This window comes from Eptatretus burgeri, chromosome 9 (genome assembly GCF_056783735.1).
Source record: "Eptatretus burgeri isolate ZD-2024b chromosome 9, Ebu_testis_v1, whole genome shotgun sequence".
Classification (NCBI taxonomy): domain Eukaryota; kingdom Metazoa; phylum Chordata; class Myxini; order Myxiniformes; family Myxinidae; genus Eptatretus; species Eptatretus burgeri.
In genome coordinates this window covers 67,808,447-67,827,218 of record NC_140969.1, presented here as the reverse complement: position 1 = coordinate 67,827,218, position 18,772 = coordinate 67,808,447, and the positions used below count along the sequence as shown (strand labels likewise).

Here is an 18,772-nt window from a genome sequence, read left to right as displayed (position 1 = left end):
AAAAACCTGTTTAATAAGCCTGCCATCTCACTTTCATCACAAACCATTCTCCCGGTGCTATTCCTCAATGGGCCCACACTGGTCCTAACCTGTCCTTTTCCCCTGATATACTTAAAGCCTTGCTATTATGTTTAATATTCTTAGCCATGACCTTCTCATACTCTCTTTTGGCTTGCCGAGTTATTTTCTTAACTTGCCTCTATTTACTCTGATAATGATATAAATCTAACTCTAGTCCTGTGATTTTAAACCTAATAAATGCCTTCTGCTTCTCCTTAATAGCGTTCCTTGTCTCACTGCTCAACCACCCTGGTCTCTTTCTGCTTCGAGTTTTACACTTCATCGGAATGTACTTACTCTTCATTCAACACGTTTGCTCCTTAAAGGTTTCCCATTTCTCTGATGCTGATTGTCCTGTTGTTAGAGTCTCCCAATCTACATCACCCAACTCTCTCCTCATACCCTCAAGGTTTGCCTTTCTGAAATCTAATAGCCTTACCCTACTATCCTGAACTCTAACCCTCAACAGAATCTTTGCACACACAATGTTATGGTCACTTGCTCCTAAATGCTCCCCAACCTCCACCTCCTCTACCATATTGGGATCGTTACTTAAAAGGAGGTTGAACACTGCACTCCCCCTCGTGGGCTTATCTACAAACAAGGTTAAAAAAGCAATCCTGGACTAAAACTAGGAAATCCTCATCTGCTCTGCCCTTTCCCTGTTCTTGGACCCAATCTATCCCTGGCAAGTTAAAATCCCACATAATCAATACTCTTCCTTTATCACATGCCCTTTTGAATTCTTCATGTCATCCTCCTTCCTCCTTCACACCCGGAGCCTTATAAAACCATCCTACTAGTATCTTACTGTTTTTACAATCTCTACCCATACAGAATCCTCAACATTTATTGCTTCCTTAATGTCACCCCTTTCTCTTGATGCAATGCTGTCCTTTACCCAGATTGCTACTCCTCCTCCTATTCTCTCCTTCCCATCACACGGATACACCTTGTGGCCTTCTAATCCTGTCCTCCAGTTACTCTCCTCCTTAAACCATGTCTCACTCACTGCAACTATATCGTACTCCCTGCTATCTACTTTGGCTTCAAGCCATTGCTTTCAATATACTTGGTGTCCTTTATTTACCCCAGTGTTTCCATTACCTGTATATGGACTAACAATTTGAACAACTGAAGGGAAGATCAGGAATGACCAGGCTGCAATTCCAGAAGCAAGATAAAAGGGTTATGAAGAAGTGGAGCTGAGTAAATTGGTTCACCTTTGGGAAGTTGACAAGGAGTGTATTACAGGTTGAAAGAATCAATGCAACCAGCTGGGGCTGAAATGGGGAAGATGGCTCATGACCCTCAAAATGTACAAGGATATACAAGACAAGATGGGGTTGGGTGGCATTGCCACAAAGGCTTCAATAGCCTTCAAACTGACACTGAATAATAATAATGGAGCAGTTGACAAATGCATACAACAATGGGTGGCTGTCTATCTTTCATAGACTGCAACTAAGGCAAAAAGTGCACTGAACTCTTTCCTGTTTACAATTCAGAAACCGCATTCACTGTGCAATGGTTTATGGATTTTAAACCGAGGCCAAAGGAAATGTCTGCATCACTCTAGCTCTCCACCATTTGTGAGCATACAACAGATGTAAGCATTATCACAACAAAATACAGTTAACACTAATTAAAGTATGAGGATTGCCTGGTTTGTCCGATTCAGTTAAGACTCAGACAAGTGGAAATGCTGAAAACACCACGTGGGAGTGGCACAGACCAAGATGTCACCATGGTACTCATCAAATTCCACATGCACTTAGTTTGGAGTTGGCTGACAGGGTGTGTACGATTAGCCTAGGTCATTCACAAACCAGCTGGCCAAGCCTCATGTTTGACTTGAGTTAGTTAGCGCAGGAATTTGGAATTTGTTTATGGTGCTTGAGATGACTTTCCGACTATGTGTAAATCCACTGTGGTATCTTCAAGAAACTGCTTCGGCAGCACCGACGCTTTGAGAGAGAGACAGAGAGTATGGTGAATCAGAATTGGATCAGAGAATCCATATTAAGCAAGACAATTATCTGCATAATGTAAACCGGATAATCTTGCTTATTGGTACATCACAAACCTCAGCTGCCCTTGCCACGTCTTTTGTTCACCTTCAATACGATTCAGCATTCTCCCGCCGAGAACAAAACATACGACCACAACACAAGATTATTACACATTCCTTAAAATAACAAAGTTAGAGAATAATTTTGAAAGATAGTTAAGAGTATGCTTTATTGTCAAAAGCTTGGGACCCAACTCTATTCAAGGGCCGTTGATTACACATTCAGTAGCTTTGTTTATAATCCTCTTCCGGCTTGTTTCCCTTAGTGAGCAGAAATGGATGCCAACAAACACAAGGATAATGCTGCATGCAGCAAATAAACAGCAGACGTGTGGAAGGGAGAATGCTTATAAGAGCAGCTGGCGAGCATTTGTGGAATAAGCCTCAGTCAATATGCATGCAGTGGAGCTGCTGCATCGTCCCAAAGCACAGATCCGTCCCAGATGGTTCTTTCGAGCCTCCGCAAGAATCAAAGAGAAAGCTGGGAAAGACTGGTTCATGATCAAAATAATTATTGGATGATTCATTCAGCCCAACAACCTCTTCAGTACACAAAGGGACAATTATGAAAAAGAGTTGCACTCCTCAAACTATTTCACAATGACGCTAAGACCCTCCTAAACATCATGCACGTTTTTCCAAATATATATCAGTCACTCCACTACCCTACTATCCCCATCTCCACAGGTAAAGCATTGCACAGCTTAATGGTATCAATCGACAAACAAGCTATCTCAACACAATGTTGCTATTTCCCACCACCCCCTTCCTCAATTCCCAAATCTCATTGATCCTTGTCTGCCAAAATGGCAGTCGGAAATGTAAACACATGCAGCCGCACACACCAATAGCACAGAATGAATAACAAAAAGCACAATAAATCAAAGTTAAAGCCAGGTGTATGATGAGTCTGTGAGAGAGAGCGTGCCAAGGATCGAGGCTTCTCCAAGCTGCATTGAGTTCTCGTGGGTTCCTTAAGCATACATCGAGAGTTCCAGCCACTGTATGAGATGGCAGGGACATCGGGAGTGAGGCAAACATGGCATGAGGTAGTGGGCTTTAGCTCACAACTATGTCGTACACCCAACAACAATCTTAAAATCTATCAGCATACAGTCATACATCTCTGGACATTTGTATGGCATTGAGTACAAGAGTCGCAAAGCCTCAAATACATTTAAATAAAAATAAAGGCTACTTATACTTTTCATTCAATTTCCCAATCAAGAAAATCCATTGCTATTTAAAATTTTTGCATTTGGAATACAGTTCTTCTGCTTGAATAGTCTATCGTGCAATTGTTAATTGTTTAAAACAATCCTACTGATCGGATAATATGCGGCACAAGCGCAAAAATGTTTGATATTATGGGATAGTAAAGCACTGTAATTGTATTCCTGAGGTGGATATATAGCATAGCCTTTAGGTTTGAAAAAGTCCCAACTGACTGATGTTTTGGCTTTACCACATGACTACTTGGAGTGACTCTTGAATATGAGCAAACCAGTTGTATCGGCCATGTTGCCACGTGAGCTCACTTGTATGAAACAGTTTTTTCGAAGATAGAGATTGTCAGATTGAATTTTAAAGGTACAATGCAGTATTTATTTTTAAAGTAAGAAACTGTGGATCAGAAGGACAAACTCGAGGAACATGGAGGAAGGAGCAGTTGCTGACATTCATTTAATGGGATGTACTTTGATCATCTGTGCACGTCAAGCGGTTATTGCGTGATTGGCTGACAGACATTTTGCATTAATTCATTTACCAGCAGATGACGGTTCCACTTGGCTGTTGTAAGGGAATTTCTTCCCAATAGAGTGTGGAATATTTAGGGAGTTTGCTCGGAATGTCTTTTAACAGCGCAATCGTCACTAACTGTTAAGGCTGCTCAGGTTTCTCGATAAAGCAAAAAGACGAAAAGTTAATAATACATTCAACAGAATTCACTGAATAGTTTGTGGGTGTATCTTTTTTCACTTCCTGTAGGTGTGTGGACAAGCGACTCTAAGCCTCTTCACTACCTATATGCGCAACATAGGCACAAAAATACACACGACTCAAAATTGCATGAATATTGATATTTGTAAAACTTTACATGCACTGTCTGGACCCAAGGCCTCTTAAATGAGGTATCATCCAGCATTATACGTGTTGTGGTTACGACGTTTACTCCACTCAGACACAATCGTGTAACTTGCATATATATATATATATATATATATATATATATATATATATATATATATATATATATTATATATTATATATATTGTTGTGAATTCGCGCCCGCCGGCGTGCCGACGGCCGCGTCACTCGAATCGCGACCGCGTCGCCCACCGGACGGACAATTCAGTCGTGACCCTCCGGGAACTATCGCCCGGAGCCAGTCACGGGTGGGCCTTTCGACCTCACCACAATCGTGCCAATCGGCCACCCGCGTAGGATAGGGTTGCTCGCCAAATTCGATCTACCTAAGTACCCGCGCGGATGGTAAACCGGGCGATCGTACCTCGCCGCAGGTCGACTCCGGACACAAACCGCTTAAGCGGTCCGTTCCGTGCTACAGTGATAACCGAGCGGTGTTATCGTCGGCCTCGACGGTTCCGATTAATTACCGGGCGTATTAAGCCCACTACGAACCCTTTACGTGAAGCAGGATGGAGGTTCAATAAAGAAAAGACGAAGCGAAACGGGAAAACAGTTCACACAACGCACATTTATTTCCCGGCACACGGAAAGCACACATATACAGCCAAACAGTCAAAATGCACATATAGTAATCAAAACAAAAGCAACAATGACGCAGAGTTACTACCGACTACGCGCACACACGGCAACACTTATACAGTTCTACTTTACAGACGGCGCCAACACACATTTACTCAAAAGCAAAGGAAAGAAGCCACCCTCATAGGCAAGGGGGCAGACGGGCCTGGAGGCCAATATGTGCGCGTGACCTGAAGGAGCGGCCAGGCCCGCGAGACCAGGTGGGGGGGGGGTCCTACCCGCGTCGTGACGCGTTGGCGGACGAGCAGCAGATGTGGCCGCGTGGCTGTGCCCCGACTCCGTGCTTCTTGGTGGGTTTCGTTGGCACGACGTTTGGAGTGGGGTGGAAACGGGGCACCCTTTTTGCACTATCCCAGCATGGGGGAAAGGGGAAATTGTTGATGCCCTGGGGGAGGAGAATGGCTGGCTGGCTTGGGTCCCGTGACGAGCGATCTCACACCGCGGCCTCATCGCCGACCGCCGTCCTTCTCGCCTCGGACCCGTGCTCCTATGCCTCTTCCCGCAACTCTTCTCAGCCGACTCCAGAACCCAACTCGAAGACACACCGATCACTTCGCCACCCGACTCGACTCTCTGCCACACCGATGACTCAACTCACTCTCCACCCGACTCGACTGACTTCGCCCCCCGACTCGAATCTGCCACACCGATGACTCAACTCTCTTCGCCTTGCGCTCGCAGTTTTTTAGGCTGGCAGGAGAAAATAATATGCAAATATCCGGATCAGGATGACCTCGGGGGCGGAGCCACGCTGGCCAATTGGACGGAGGAAAAGTGGGCGTGAATCTCCCCTGATCCTAGAATTTGCATATATCGATTTCACACAGACGCGCCTGGAGGCGGGGTCAAGCCGCTCCGCGCTTGCTAATTGGACGGAGGGGAAGTGGGCGTGTAGCGTTCTTGATCCGAATTCTCCTAAGGAAAGGCCGCTATTTGCGCTCGCGGCTCGGTGCGTTCAGCACCAATCGCCAAACGGGCCCGAGACAGCCCGACGCTCAGTGTTCACAGGTTGTGCGGGAATGGCCGTAGAAGGAGAGAGGTGAAGGTGGTGGAGGGTTTTCGGTGGTGGTTTGATGGTTATGCTGCCCTTTGGGAATGGCGGTGATGCGATGATGTGGGAGCGAGTTGTGAAGGTAAAGGTCGTGGCTGTTGGCGTTGTTGTTGTTGTCTGAGGGTTGGAGCGTGGTTGCAGTTGGTGATGATGGCTGGCATGGTGGTTAAGGTGGTTGTTGTGTGATGGCGGTTGAGACATGGTTGGTTCAAAATAAAGATAGAACAGAAAAACGCCTAGCTCAAAGGATCGCAGCCCGAATGAATCACATAAATTCCCTCTATACAACGGGTTTGGGGTAACTACAAATGTACTTAGAGATATCTCACCTACGGGCCCTGAATGGTGTAATGTGAATTTCCACAGCCGTAACTATATATATATATATATATATATATATATATATATATATATATATATATATATATATATATATATATATATATATATATATATTTGAAAAAGAAAGACCCACTCAGATTTCTCAGCTGTGAATGGAGGGAATAACCAATTAGCTCTCATCGAATCAATTAACCCAGGTGGCTAGAATTATATAAATTAATCAACTGCTCTCATGCTCTTCGAGCCGAAGAAAATGCATAAAGCAACCATGAAACATGACCCAAGAGCCCTTTGCTGTTTCAAACCTTTCAATGTGAAAAAATGCGTTGCGTTTGTCGTCCAATCAAACCCCAATGTGATTATTGCGATTCCTTTATTCTCTATATCTATCTGTCATTCTCTGTATGTCTGTCTGTCTATCTCTCTACAGCGCATCCACACATGCTACATGCTTTACAACATGCTGTGCACCATGAACATCAAGCCACTTTTCATGCAAGAATCGATCAAATACAGCACTTTCGACAGTGCAGAAAGGGCTGAATCAAGGCGAGAAAGGGCAATGAATAGAGTGCTTTGCAGGACCAAGGAAAAATGCTCCGCAGCATGGGGCTGTGCGGAGGTTGACGGTGGCCTCGATGCATGTGATATTTTGTCACTGGCCGTGCCGTGAAGCTCGGAACAATAAATGGTGTGCGCTGGCTCAGAGCGGTCCAATAGGAAAGCAGGTGGATCAAGTGGCGTCAAGATGTGGTGGAGAGCAGAGCGGACTATAAAAGTCCGAACCAGAGTTGAGAACAGCGCGCATCTAGTAACAGAGAGGTCGAGCAAGCTGGTGTCCGGTGACTGAGGACTGGTGAACAAGCGAGAGCGAGCTGGTGCACAAGTGCAAGTGAGCGAGGTCCGGTACCAGGCAGACAAATCCAGCAGAGAGTTTCCGGATACGTCAACCATACACACTGATTTACATGATCTTTGTCTTCCTGTCTCTATTGTAGTTTGTTCCCTTTGGATGCATGAGCATCAACACAAAGCACCAACTGCTCTTTTCAGAGCTTTCCAACTGTCACCCCTCATGCATCCTAGTTTTGCAATTCTCAGGACACATCGTATTACACCACCTTCTACTTCTTCTTCTTTTTATTCTCTCCCTCCCCCCCCTTTTTCTTTAGACCCACATGAGCCCACCAGTTTACGTACAGTGAGCAAGAGGTGGGAAACTTGCCTCGTATTCTTCTCTCCTCCCTCTGTCACTCTTTCTTCCCTCGTTTCCCTGTATGACTGAGGTGCATGTCTGTATTTGAGACGTGACTGATTAAGAGTGGGCTTATGTGCTCGGGGTAAGGATTTCTCTGTTGTGACACTGCCTTGTACATATGTGTTTTTTGTTAAATCAAAACAAACATTTTACAAACTGTTCGGGTTGTCTGCTTCCATTGGTTAGTGTGTAAGAAAGGGAGTTCACCCCCACCGTTCCGTTATGTGTATCTATTCGCCAACATTTCTACTTACGGTATCGCCTGGCCATCTGCTAATCTCGGTGGGACGTTGAGAGTATGGTCCTCCATCTTGGAAGTTTAATTTGCCGGAAAGGTAAAGCCAATTCGGACACTGGACCCTGCGTGAATTAAACGTATCAGATGACATCTGTGGTTGCTTAGCAACCCATCGCACCGCAGAGTTATCCGCAGCTTGTCAGCTTCAGGATCGTCGGCTGGGAAGTGTTTCCGAAAACTGCTCACGATTTCTATTGGAGGCGAATCCGTAACAATAAATTTGTGCCGTTGTTTAATTAGCATCCATGTATCCACTTCATTATGGATACAAAATTATAAACAACTTCCCCTCCTTGGGCTTTGTTTTACGTTAGCAATCTTACGAATAACAACTGATCACACAAGTCTAATTTGTCACATATTCCATCAATATTTGCTGCTATTTCACAAATCGATTATTTTTTGATTATTTTACAAGTGGCAACAATCAAAATAAATATAGACTTCAGCGAAAAGAATGAGGTGTGATCACCAAAGGATGTCACTTGGAAAACATGCTTATAGCACATATGTTGGGAACAATCAGTTACAATAACGTGCGATCAGACGATTTAAACTTTCACAATCAAATGGAGGCAGACTTTACTCAACCTTCATGAGCTGTGTGGATGATTCAAAATGAATAATGATTACCTGTACCTTATTGATGAAGAATCACAGTGGTGTCTCATTCAGCAGAACAGTGATAGTCACTTTAAGGAAAAAGAAACTATCATCTTCAAAATAGTAATATAGATTTTGTGCACTATTATATAAAGCTAAAAGATGTGTCATACATGTGAAAATTGGAAGTGCATCATGAAGTCATTAATATTCAAACAGCTGAACTTACCTCCATAATATTCAAACTGATGGTGTCATCTCCATCACGATTGTAAGCTTTGAAGGCTCCTGCACAAAGCACACAATGATTGTTCAACAAATGGATTCAGCTTCACTCGTCGGTTAACGGGAAGGTGTGTTCTTGTGTATGGTTTACTCACTGAACATGGCTTCAAGGCGCACGAGGCAGCAGATGAAGTTATCAAAGTCGATGCTATTTGACTCATCAGCATAGCGAAGCGCGATGGCATTGTACAAGGGATCGTTCAGTTGGAAACCTGATGGCATGATGCAGATTGAGTGAACAAAATAGCCTTTGCACACTCGTTAAGAGAAGCAGGTTTAAGGTTGCACCCCATATTCTTCTTACCTGCACTACAAATAGCTTCTGAAAGCTCTTCACAGGACATAGTACCAGTGCAGTCAGCATCATGACTTTTGAAGACATTCTGCAGAACACAGTGGTTAAACATCAGCAGAGAATTCACCCCATCCCTACCCCCTGCCCCCCACCTCCCCAATGCATACAATCAATCCAAATACATTATTAATTTGGAGGATACAAAACCTTAGCTTCAGAAAGATCAAGAAGAAAGAGGATAAAATAGAAAATACTGATATCGCCGTGCTGAGGAAACAACTCGATACTGGAACAAATGCACGCACACATTCCTGGACAAGAGTTAGTGTTAAGGTTATGCTGTGTGGTTTCCATTACCTTTGCATCAGTCAGTTAAGGCAGGAATTTGGAATTTGTTTGTGGTACCAGCAATAACTCACTTAATAAATTGAAGGACATAGATCTTTAATGGCCACCAACTAATGCTGGCAGATGGGTCACCCAGTTTAACATCTCTCCAAAGGATGGTGCGCACGCGCGCGCGCGCACGCACGCACGCACGAAACACCAGTATGGTGGTTTATAGCTGGTCACCTTTACTTGAATGCAAAACATCAGATCTCAAAGCTTTTAGTGATGAAATTTCTGGATCACAGAGAAGAGAGATGAAACCTGTCCCTATGCAATATCACTTTAAATGGGTCATCTTGAATTTCAAAAAAATTAACTTTGTGGTTGTACTTCAATACATTTCAGAGTCAGGCTGAAAAGAGCAACAGTGCCATTTGGTAAATTTCTTTTTTTTTTTTAATCAGATTAGCTGAAGTAGTTAAATACAACTCGAGTAAAAGGTCTGCTTTATACCTGCCACTCCTTGATCTTGTTCCACAAGATTTTGAACTCGTCAAATCCCAACTTTCCGGTTCCGTCAGACTGAAGGTGATCAAGGAAAGACCTGCCTTATTGTTGCAGAAAGTGAAACGATTGGCAAGTGATCCAAGTGAAAAGAAAACTTGACATACGTGATGAGCTTGAGCTCACCTGCTCCCTGGTGGCATTGAAGTGCAGTACAGTCCATTACATTTTTGATCCTTGTGATAGACAACCAAACTCCACAATCATATTAAAAGATTTCTCAGACAATTCATGCTCTAATCATTAGAAATAGCCACAGAGCACAAAAAAAGAAAAAAAAGAAAACATATTTTGGCTCATTCATAACAATGTGTCACAGAAATCAATAAGAAAGGCCATCTACATATTCATATGCAAAACAGGAGGAAAATAAGAAAGCTAAATTTGATGGGTCTTACAGGGGATGGGAAATGGTGGAAAAGAAATGGGGAAGGGGGAGAGGTTTGGAGAATATATACATATATAATGTAAGAAACACACTCACCTTTGATGTGACATGACACTGACGTCATGCACATAAATTAGTCAGGGGCTTCAATTTGTATTTAGTAACAAACTTCGTATGGTCACGAATAAATGGTTTGCAGTATGTCATCCTGATGAGCCCATAATAAGGGTGACATCTGATTCGGCAGCTCTGTTTTCATTTATTTATTCATGACCATAAAGGCATAAATCACAGACTGCAAACACTTGAGTGCCACACGGACACTATCCTAGTTTGGAAGTGATGCGTCGGCATAATTTAATGTCCATGACGTCAGTGTGCTTCTTACGTTTAATTTATTATTCCTGACTGCAAACCTGCTAACTGGTGATTAACAGGACAGAAACAATGTGTTTGTGCAGCAGACGACATTTGTTGCCAACACGTTGTGCAGCAAGGGCTGTGATGGGACTTGATCTGTGCCCTGCCGCCTCGCCAAGTTAGGGGGTTCAATTTGTGTATATATTTACAGTACAGTACAGTAGAGCACTATGGAGGACATTCCAAACAGTGTTCCACTCCTTTAGTGAGCAACATCACAGCCATGCATATGCCATATACTGTCAAAGCCATGCATACGACGCATCTCATGCAGCATCAGCCTACCTTTGTTCACCATCGTATGCCTCTCCTTATGAAGTGCTCCATAATTTAAAATAGACTGTAATCTCGTTCATCCCTCATTATGTTGAGCAAGAGACCTTCCTCAAGTTCAACTACTGCCCCAGCTAAACGTTCTCGCCAGGCTATAATGCTGGAGGTGAAGATGGGCATAATAAAACGTAATGAGAAGGGCGAGAAACTCACCCGTCATTGCCCTATCGTGGTGAGTACATACACCTTGAAAAGGTTAAGGATTTTGTATTCATTTGGCATTATGTAGGATTTATGAATGCAAATGTCTTATTTCAGGTTTTTGTTGGTGTGTTTTTTGGAACAGGATTTTTCTTACGTTGTCGTGAAAGAAAAGATTACATAAAGAGAGGCCGGAAATTTTGCATCAGGAACGCATCCCCCCATTCTTTACCTTTAAAACAATGGGAAAAGCATTTTCAGTTTACATTCCGTTCTCCAGGAACTAAACCCTTTCGTAAATTGAGGGATATCTGCACAACATTCATTTTGGGGCCTTATTTGATTTAAGAAAAAACGACGACGAAGAGAGACCTAACTTGGAAAGGAGAGCCTTGGATCGGAGGTTTGCAAACATTCAAACTGCTGTTGAATTTATTTTTGAATCTAACATTTGGAACAAGCAGAGTGCACACTGTAAAGTGTTTCCTCAACAAAACAGAGTGCAAAGGATAATCAACACAGTTATTGTGAACATGATCCAATCCAGCCACAGATTAAAAATAAATAAATAAACAAACAAGCCAATGCCCAAAGAACGATCAACAGAAGAATGCAAATACTTGTACGTGAAAACATTTCATTTCATTGCGATGTGGAAGCTAAAAAAAAAAAAATGTTAAAAGGTTCAAGAAAGTGACTGTATACCATGCCCTCTTCTATAAGGACTCATACAAATGGAAAAAAGGATACGTCCATAAGTGCCACCATGCTACGAGTGGACTCCAGACTAAAGCCGTCAGTCTTCAGGTCTTCGTCTGCAAATAGACACACAATTAAAGAGGAAGCTTAGTCGGGATACCTCATTAACCTTTTACTGGACATCTCATTGTATTCAATTTATCATCCTTAATTGTAGGCAAAGACAATGTTTTAACAGCACAATAACTGGAATCGCTTGTTCGACATTCTCATTCAGACTCCAAAGTTATATATTGCTGGGATCCTTGGTTCAAATCCCACGTATTGTATATCCCTCCCCCCCCCCCCACCCCCACATGTAATATATTGCTAAAAAATAGGACCATCTGTCCTGTAGCTCACCTGGATCAGGAGCAACAGTCACTCAAACCCCCACCACAGACCCCCTCAAACCTTGGATTTCTTAATGTCGTGAACAAACTTTGGTACATCATGGGTGATGAAGGTTGTGGTTAAGTTTCATTGAAATTCTGTCTGTAGTTCGGAGAAGAGAGCAAATACCTATTTTGGGGGTTAGAAACCCCTCCGTAGACTCCCTTAATGAGTGCAGATTTTGATGCAGTCAATACACTTTGTTATATCATGGGTGAAGAATGTGTTGTGGTCAAGTTTCATCAAAATTGTGCGTGTCGTCTCAGAGAAGAGAGAAAATACCTGTTTTGGGGGGGACAAACACCCTACCGCCATATACCCCATTTATGAGTGCAGATTATAAGCTTTGGCACAACATGTGTGATGAAGGTTGTGGTCAAATTTCATCGAAATTGTGTGTACGCTTTTGGAGGAGACAGCAAATACCTATTTAGGGGTGGGTCAAACCCCCCCTCCCCCCCCCCGTAAATCTCGTTAATGAGTGCAGATTTTGATGCAGTGAATAAATTTTGGTACATCATGGGTGAAAAATGTTGTGGTCAAGTTTCATCAAAACCTTGCATGTAGTTTCGGAGATGAGAACAAATACCTATTTTGGGGGTCAAAAACCCCCCATTTACGCCTTTAATGAGCACAGATTTTGTTGTGGTTGATAAACTTTGGTACATCACTGATGATGAAGGTTGTGATCAAGTTTCATCAAAATCGTTTGTGTAGTTTCTGAGAAGAGAGCAAATAACTGTTTTGGGGGGTTCAACCCCTCGCCCCCCCAACCCCATAGACCCCCTTAATGGGTGCAAATTTTGATGCGGTCAATACACTGGTACATTTCTGGTGATGAAGCTTGTGTTCACTGGTACATTATGGGTGATGAAGCTTGCGTCACGAAGCAATATAAAAATATATAACAGTACACGGAAGGAGCACACAAACACCACGACCACCACAGCAACAACCACATGTTATAAAATATCCTTTTTTTCGTGTTTTACTTCATTTTACATCCTCAATGAGATTCACAGAGAGACATTTGAATATGTAACGCTTTAGATCTTGGAACTCGTAATGGGCAAAACCTGAGAAATTAAAGAAATTTACAAAAGCAACATTTGGGGGAATTTTCAAATATATATATATATATATATATATATATATATATATATATATATATATATATATATATATATATATATTTTCCAAAAGGCAACACAAAGCATTGCACACGTTACCTGAAGTGTTTCCTTTCACAGCTCGTTACCTTTTGTGAGGGTGGTTCAAATTTCACATGGACCTTTCTTTCCATACAAGTTTGTACTTGTTACCTCTGCCATCGAAGGTGAACGGAGGTTAGGTTTTCACCCGTCTGTCTGTTTGTCTGTGAGCAGGTAATCTCAAAAAAGTTGTGGATGGATTCGGACGAAATTTGGTGGATAGATTGGGCGTATGACAAGGATGAAATGATTACATGTTAGTGACGATCTGGATCCAGATACCAGAATTATTAAAAAGTTATTCTTCACCAATGGGATACAGGTCCAAAAACGATTTCTAGCACGATATCTCAAAAAGTTGTGAACGGATTTGGCTGAAACTTGAAGGATAGTTTGGGTGCGTGACGACGACAAACCGATTCAATTTTGGTGAAGATCCCAGTTCGGATCTGAGAATTTTGAAAATTTTCTAATTGATTCTTCACCATTGAGAGATGGGGCCAAAAACTAACGACAGTATAGCACGATATCTCAAAAAGTTGTGGACGAGTTATGACAAAACAAGGTGGATGAGTTGGTGAGATGAAAAGACCAAGCCGATTCGATTTTTGTTTAGGTCTGGATCCAGATCTGGCCTATCGGTGGGATACAAAACATAAACTGTTCAACCTGGTGGAGGTATGTACTCCACCAAGTGCAGTTCCAGTATAGACGTATAGTTGTATGTAAAGGGGCTGTTACACCTTGACGTTTTAGCCAGCGTATGGCAAGGTCTCAAAATGTATGTAAAACGCTGGCGTATGCTGAACTATTGATGTTTTTTTTTTAAGTTTTGGGCGTATAATAACGTGTTGGACGTATGCATAATGTATTAGTAACGAACACAAAACGTTTTAATCACATATAGATAACTTATACCAACGAATGCTGAGCGTGTTGTCGACGTTCACAACCTATGCCCAACAATAGTCTAACTTATGCATAGCGCGGCAGCGTATCGCCGACGATCACGTGGCGTAGGATATTCATATGCTGCGGCTCGACGATTCAAATCATAACCGCACTAGACATCGAAGTGTGAAGCCGCTGTCACACCTTGACGTTTTAGCCAGCGTATGCCGATGTATGAAAAATTTGCCGAACCAAGCTGGCACACATCAAATACGTTATGGGGAAGTTTTGTATACGTTAAGAGCATGCTGGCATACGTCGTAGTTTTCTGGCATACGTCGTCATACGCAGAGTACGTCGAGAAATTTTCAGCATGTTGAAAATTTCTCGACGTATGAGACACGTTCCGAATACGCTGGCATAAGTTGTAGGCACGCTACGCAATCGTTGACACATGTCGACACACGTTACTTGTACGTTACTCATAAGTCGAAACACGTCGAGGTAATGGTTAGCGTCAGTGTTCCAGACTCCCTGTTTTGAATTTTTTTGTTTGTTTGTTTTTCTTTGGTATGACGGTGATGTTGACACTTCGATTTCTAGTGCGGTTATGATTTAAATCATTGAGCGGTAGCCTATTAATTATATTATATTATAACCGCACTAGAAATCGAAGTGTCAACATCACCGTCACACCGAAGAAGAACAAAAAATAAAATAAAAAAGCAGGGAGTCTGGAACACTGATGCTAACCATTACCTTGACGTGTTTCAACTTATGAGTAACTTACAAGTAACGTGTGTGGACGTGTGTCAACGATCGTGTAGCGTGCCTACAACACGTTACTCATTGGTTAGGAATAAGTTTCGGGCACGCTAACCATTACCTCGATGTGTTTCGACTTATGATTAACTTACAAGTAACGTGTGTCGACGTGTGTCAACGATCGCGTAACGTGCCTACAACTTATGGCCAGCGTTATGCGGAACGTGTGAGTCATACGCTGGCATACGTCGAAAAATTTCAAGCATGGAAAATTTGTCTAACACCTCGGCGTACTACGACGTATGCCAGCGTACAAAGATGTATGCCAGTGTACTACGAAAAAAAGCCAGCGTACTACGACATATGCCAGCGTGCTCTTAATGTATACAAACTTCCCCATAACGTATTCGATGTGTGCCAGCGTTTTAGCCAAATTTTGCATACGTCAGGCATACGCTGGCTAGATCGTCAATGTGTTACAGGGCCTTAACCTTGATGTGCAGTCATCACTATACCACACATGTATATATTAAACTCTCACTATTCCCACCTTCAAGTGAGCAATGAATGTAGTTAAATTAATCTATCTTGTGCACACAGTAAGCCCATATTATCTCTGCAGTTCTCTGATAAATCTTATTAGCCCTGGGACACCGCATCCTGTGGTAAAGTGGTTGCTATAAAACAGCTTGCCTTCTCATCGCAGAAGCTGAACCTGTTTGGTGGCAACCTACAGCTGTTTTACAAGTACTGTATCATAACAAATGTGTGTCCATCTTCAGGTGAGTGAAAAAACAATCTGGATAATGTTGTGGCTTCACTCTCCATTCGGTCTTCTTCCTCATTAATCCTTTTGGGAACGTATTAGGTTTGCCTATGCTCCCTCTCTAAGTCGTCCCTCACCCCAAAAAAGCTTCACTGCAGACTCTGCAGAATAATGCGTGGATCAAACCCATCCCTCTGTGTTCTCTCAACTCCCCCCCCCCCCCAAAAGCCTTCCATCTGCATGAAAACTAGCCATTGTCACTCACAAACACAAAGGTGAAGAAACAGATCCATTCAACAACAAGGCAGTAAGTTGAAAGAAAACATTACTCAAATAACCTGATTTCTGATAAACAGTTTGAATTGAGACCTGGTCACTCAACTTTTGATTTACTGTTGTTTCTCTCAACAATGGATGGAGGCCCTCAATCTTGAACAAGAGGCCAGGGATATCTTTGGGCATATCACCTTCAACACTGTCTGGCACCCTGCTCTACACACCAGGTTTTCAGGCTGTCACAGGAAAGGCCATTTTTATTCCTGCTGAGAACTTCTGGCTTGCACATGGTCAGAACGTAGCTCTCAACGGCATACTTTCATCTTGTGTGGATGGTGTTAGTACACATGTGTGGTGGTTGTGATGTCTGTGGGAGGGTCTGCCTTTGTCCCTTGCCCCACCCCCCCCCCCAAAAAAATCTAGTTATTGTAGTAATAATCATTAAAAATGCCTTTCATTTAAATATTATTTTGTTTGCATAGATGGCACCTTCCCCCATTTCCCCACTGAGATCGAGTCTGTGGTGTGAGACGGATTTATTTGGTCTGGTGGTGGTGTAGCACAGGCATGATGGTCCGATTGGCCTCCTCCTGTTTCAAAGTTCCTTATTATTCTTCATCTCCTTTTCCAGTGGAGGCTGGAGTTCCCCATGACAGTATCCTAGGTCCACCTATGTTACACAAATGACCTTTCAGATCTAAGAGAAAACCCATTTTACTATTTGCAGATAATTCCACATTATACCAGTAGCAGCTGCTTCCATTTTTGCAAATTTGGAGAGCCTCAGATGTGAGTGTGACACAGGAAACATATCATTTAATCCAGGAATATTTCACATTGCTCTCCAAAAGGAATGTAATGTGAACACACCTATCCACTTCCTAGATAAACCACTGGAATAGGTTCAATATCTGGAACTTCTGGGTCTCAGGAATCAGCCTTGATCTCTCCTAGGTAGTTCATGTAATCAAAGCTGGCCTCCAAAACCAAGTGTGCACTTGGTACCTTCTGTTGTGCCAAGTCCTTCCTTGGCAAATTTGAACTTCTTAAGACCTTATAGGTCTTAGCTCACAGGTAAATGGAGTCCCGCTCTCTGCTATAGGCTGGTGCCGCACTCGTTTTCACTACTGGATGCTGTGGAATCCAAATCTCAACATCGGTGGGGTCGCCCACCAAGAACCAGAAGCACCAGGCCTGCTGCTCTCTCATCATAGACAGGTTGGTGGCATCTCTGTGTCCAACTGCTTTATCATTATCCCCCAGCACGCTTTTTGAGAAAAACAAAAAACAAAAAAAGAACAAAAGGGTGATATTGTAATCGGCTCTGTCTGTCTGTCCGTTGTTCTATCTCCTCCAAAACAGTTGGACAGAAATACATCAAACTTGGGAGTTACATTTACCACATGGCACAAAGGTGCAAGAGCAATATCATTTTTAGCCCCGACACCTAGCTGGGCAGGGTCAAAATGTCAAATACCAAAAAAATGTAATTACGGGAACATTTAAAAACATTTTTTTTTGTTTTAAAATGAATCTTTGTATATGCAATCAACATGGGGGGGGGGGTAGGGGCATGAAATGTGTGACGATTTTTTTGATTAGACTCCTGGTTCATGCCCCAGTGGGTTAGGACTTTGTGAATATTTTTTATGAGACACCATCACATCACCACCATCGCCTTGCAATTGAATAAATATTCAACGAACCACACTCCATGATCATGCATCTGAACAAGCCCTCCCGCACGTCTCCAGTCTACACTTCATTACAGTTACCATCCTGCAATTAAACCCATCAACACAAACTTGACCCAATTCAGGACCTGTTCTGCCCATTCTGCACCTTGAACTTGACACTACACAACTTCATTACAACTTGACCACTCAACTTGTGCAATGCAGAAAACTATTAAACATTGAATGTTTACTCGATCTCTGAGGTAATCCAGTCGGAGTGGCCAGCTTCCTTGGGGCGTGGGCTTCCATTTAGGACGATTGGGGTTGCTGATGATGAGAACTTCTTCCTCTCCCCAGTTCCTCTTGGATGCATACACTTTTCCAGTATCCCCTCCTTGTTAGCCTTCCAAAATCCAGGCTTAAATCCTCACCTCCACTCATTTTTCCTCTCCCCCCCCTCCACTTGTGGAACTCCCTTCAACAGTAAGTTGTCCCACTTTTCACTCCAGGGCTTCAATTAAGTGGTAAATCATCACTTTACATTCCTACCTGCAATATTTCCTTCCCCATCATGAACCTTCTCCAAACTCACCCCTCATTTTATTTGTCCATCACCATCTTTCTTGCCTCAATTCGTTACCTTGCTTGTTGTGTCCGTCTGTTACCCCACTAGTTGAATTGCAGACAGTTATCCACCAAGTGTGAATTTTCTTTCCTAAAATATGTTTTTTTTTTCTTGTTCATGGCAATGAATGATTTTGATGCTCAAAAAAAAAGAAAAAAAAGATTGCTTTTATTTACAGAAAAAGCAATTGGAACACAATTTA

General features: G+C 42.6%; 1 protein-coding gene across 1 annotated transcript in view; it reads right to left on the bottom strand.

Annotated features, from left to right (window-relative positions):
* Positions 1-2,282: 2,282 nt before the first annotated feature.
* LOC147020278 (calpain small subunit 1-like) overlaps positions 2,283-18,772 on the bottom strand; it is a 52,033-nt gene continuing 35,543 nt past the window's right edge. Inside the window, exons 5-10 of the mRNA XM_085895530.1 lie at positions 11,980-12,044; positions 9,897-9,965; positions 9,063-9,141; positions 8,854-8,970; positions 8,703-8,761; positions 2,283-3,132 (exon numbers count right to left, since the gene is read on the bottom strand). Coding sequence (XP_085751656.1) covers positions 3,106-3,132; positions 8,703-8,761; positions 8,854-8,970; positions 9,063-9,141; positions 9,897-9,965; positions 11,980-12,044 — 416 coding nt within the window. The 3' untranslated portion in view covers positions 2,283-3,105. The remainder of the gene's footprint in view (positions 3,133-8,702; positions 8,762-8,853; positions 8,971-9,062; positions 9,142-9,896; positions 9,966-11,979; positions 12,045-18,772) is intronic.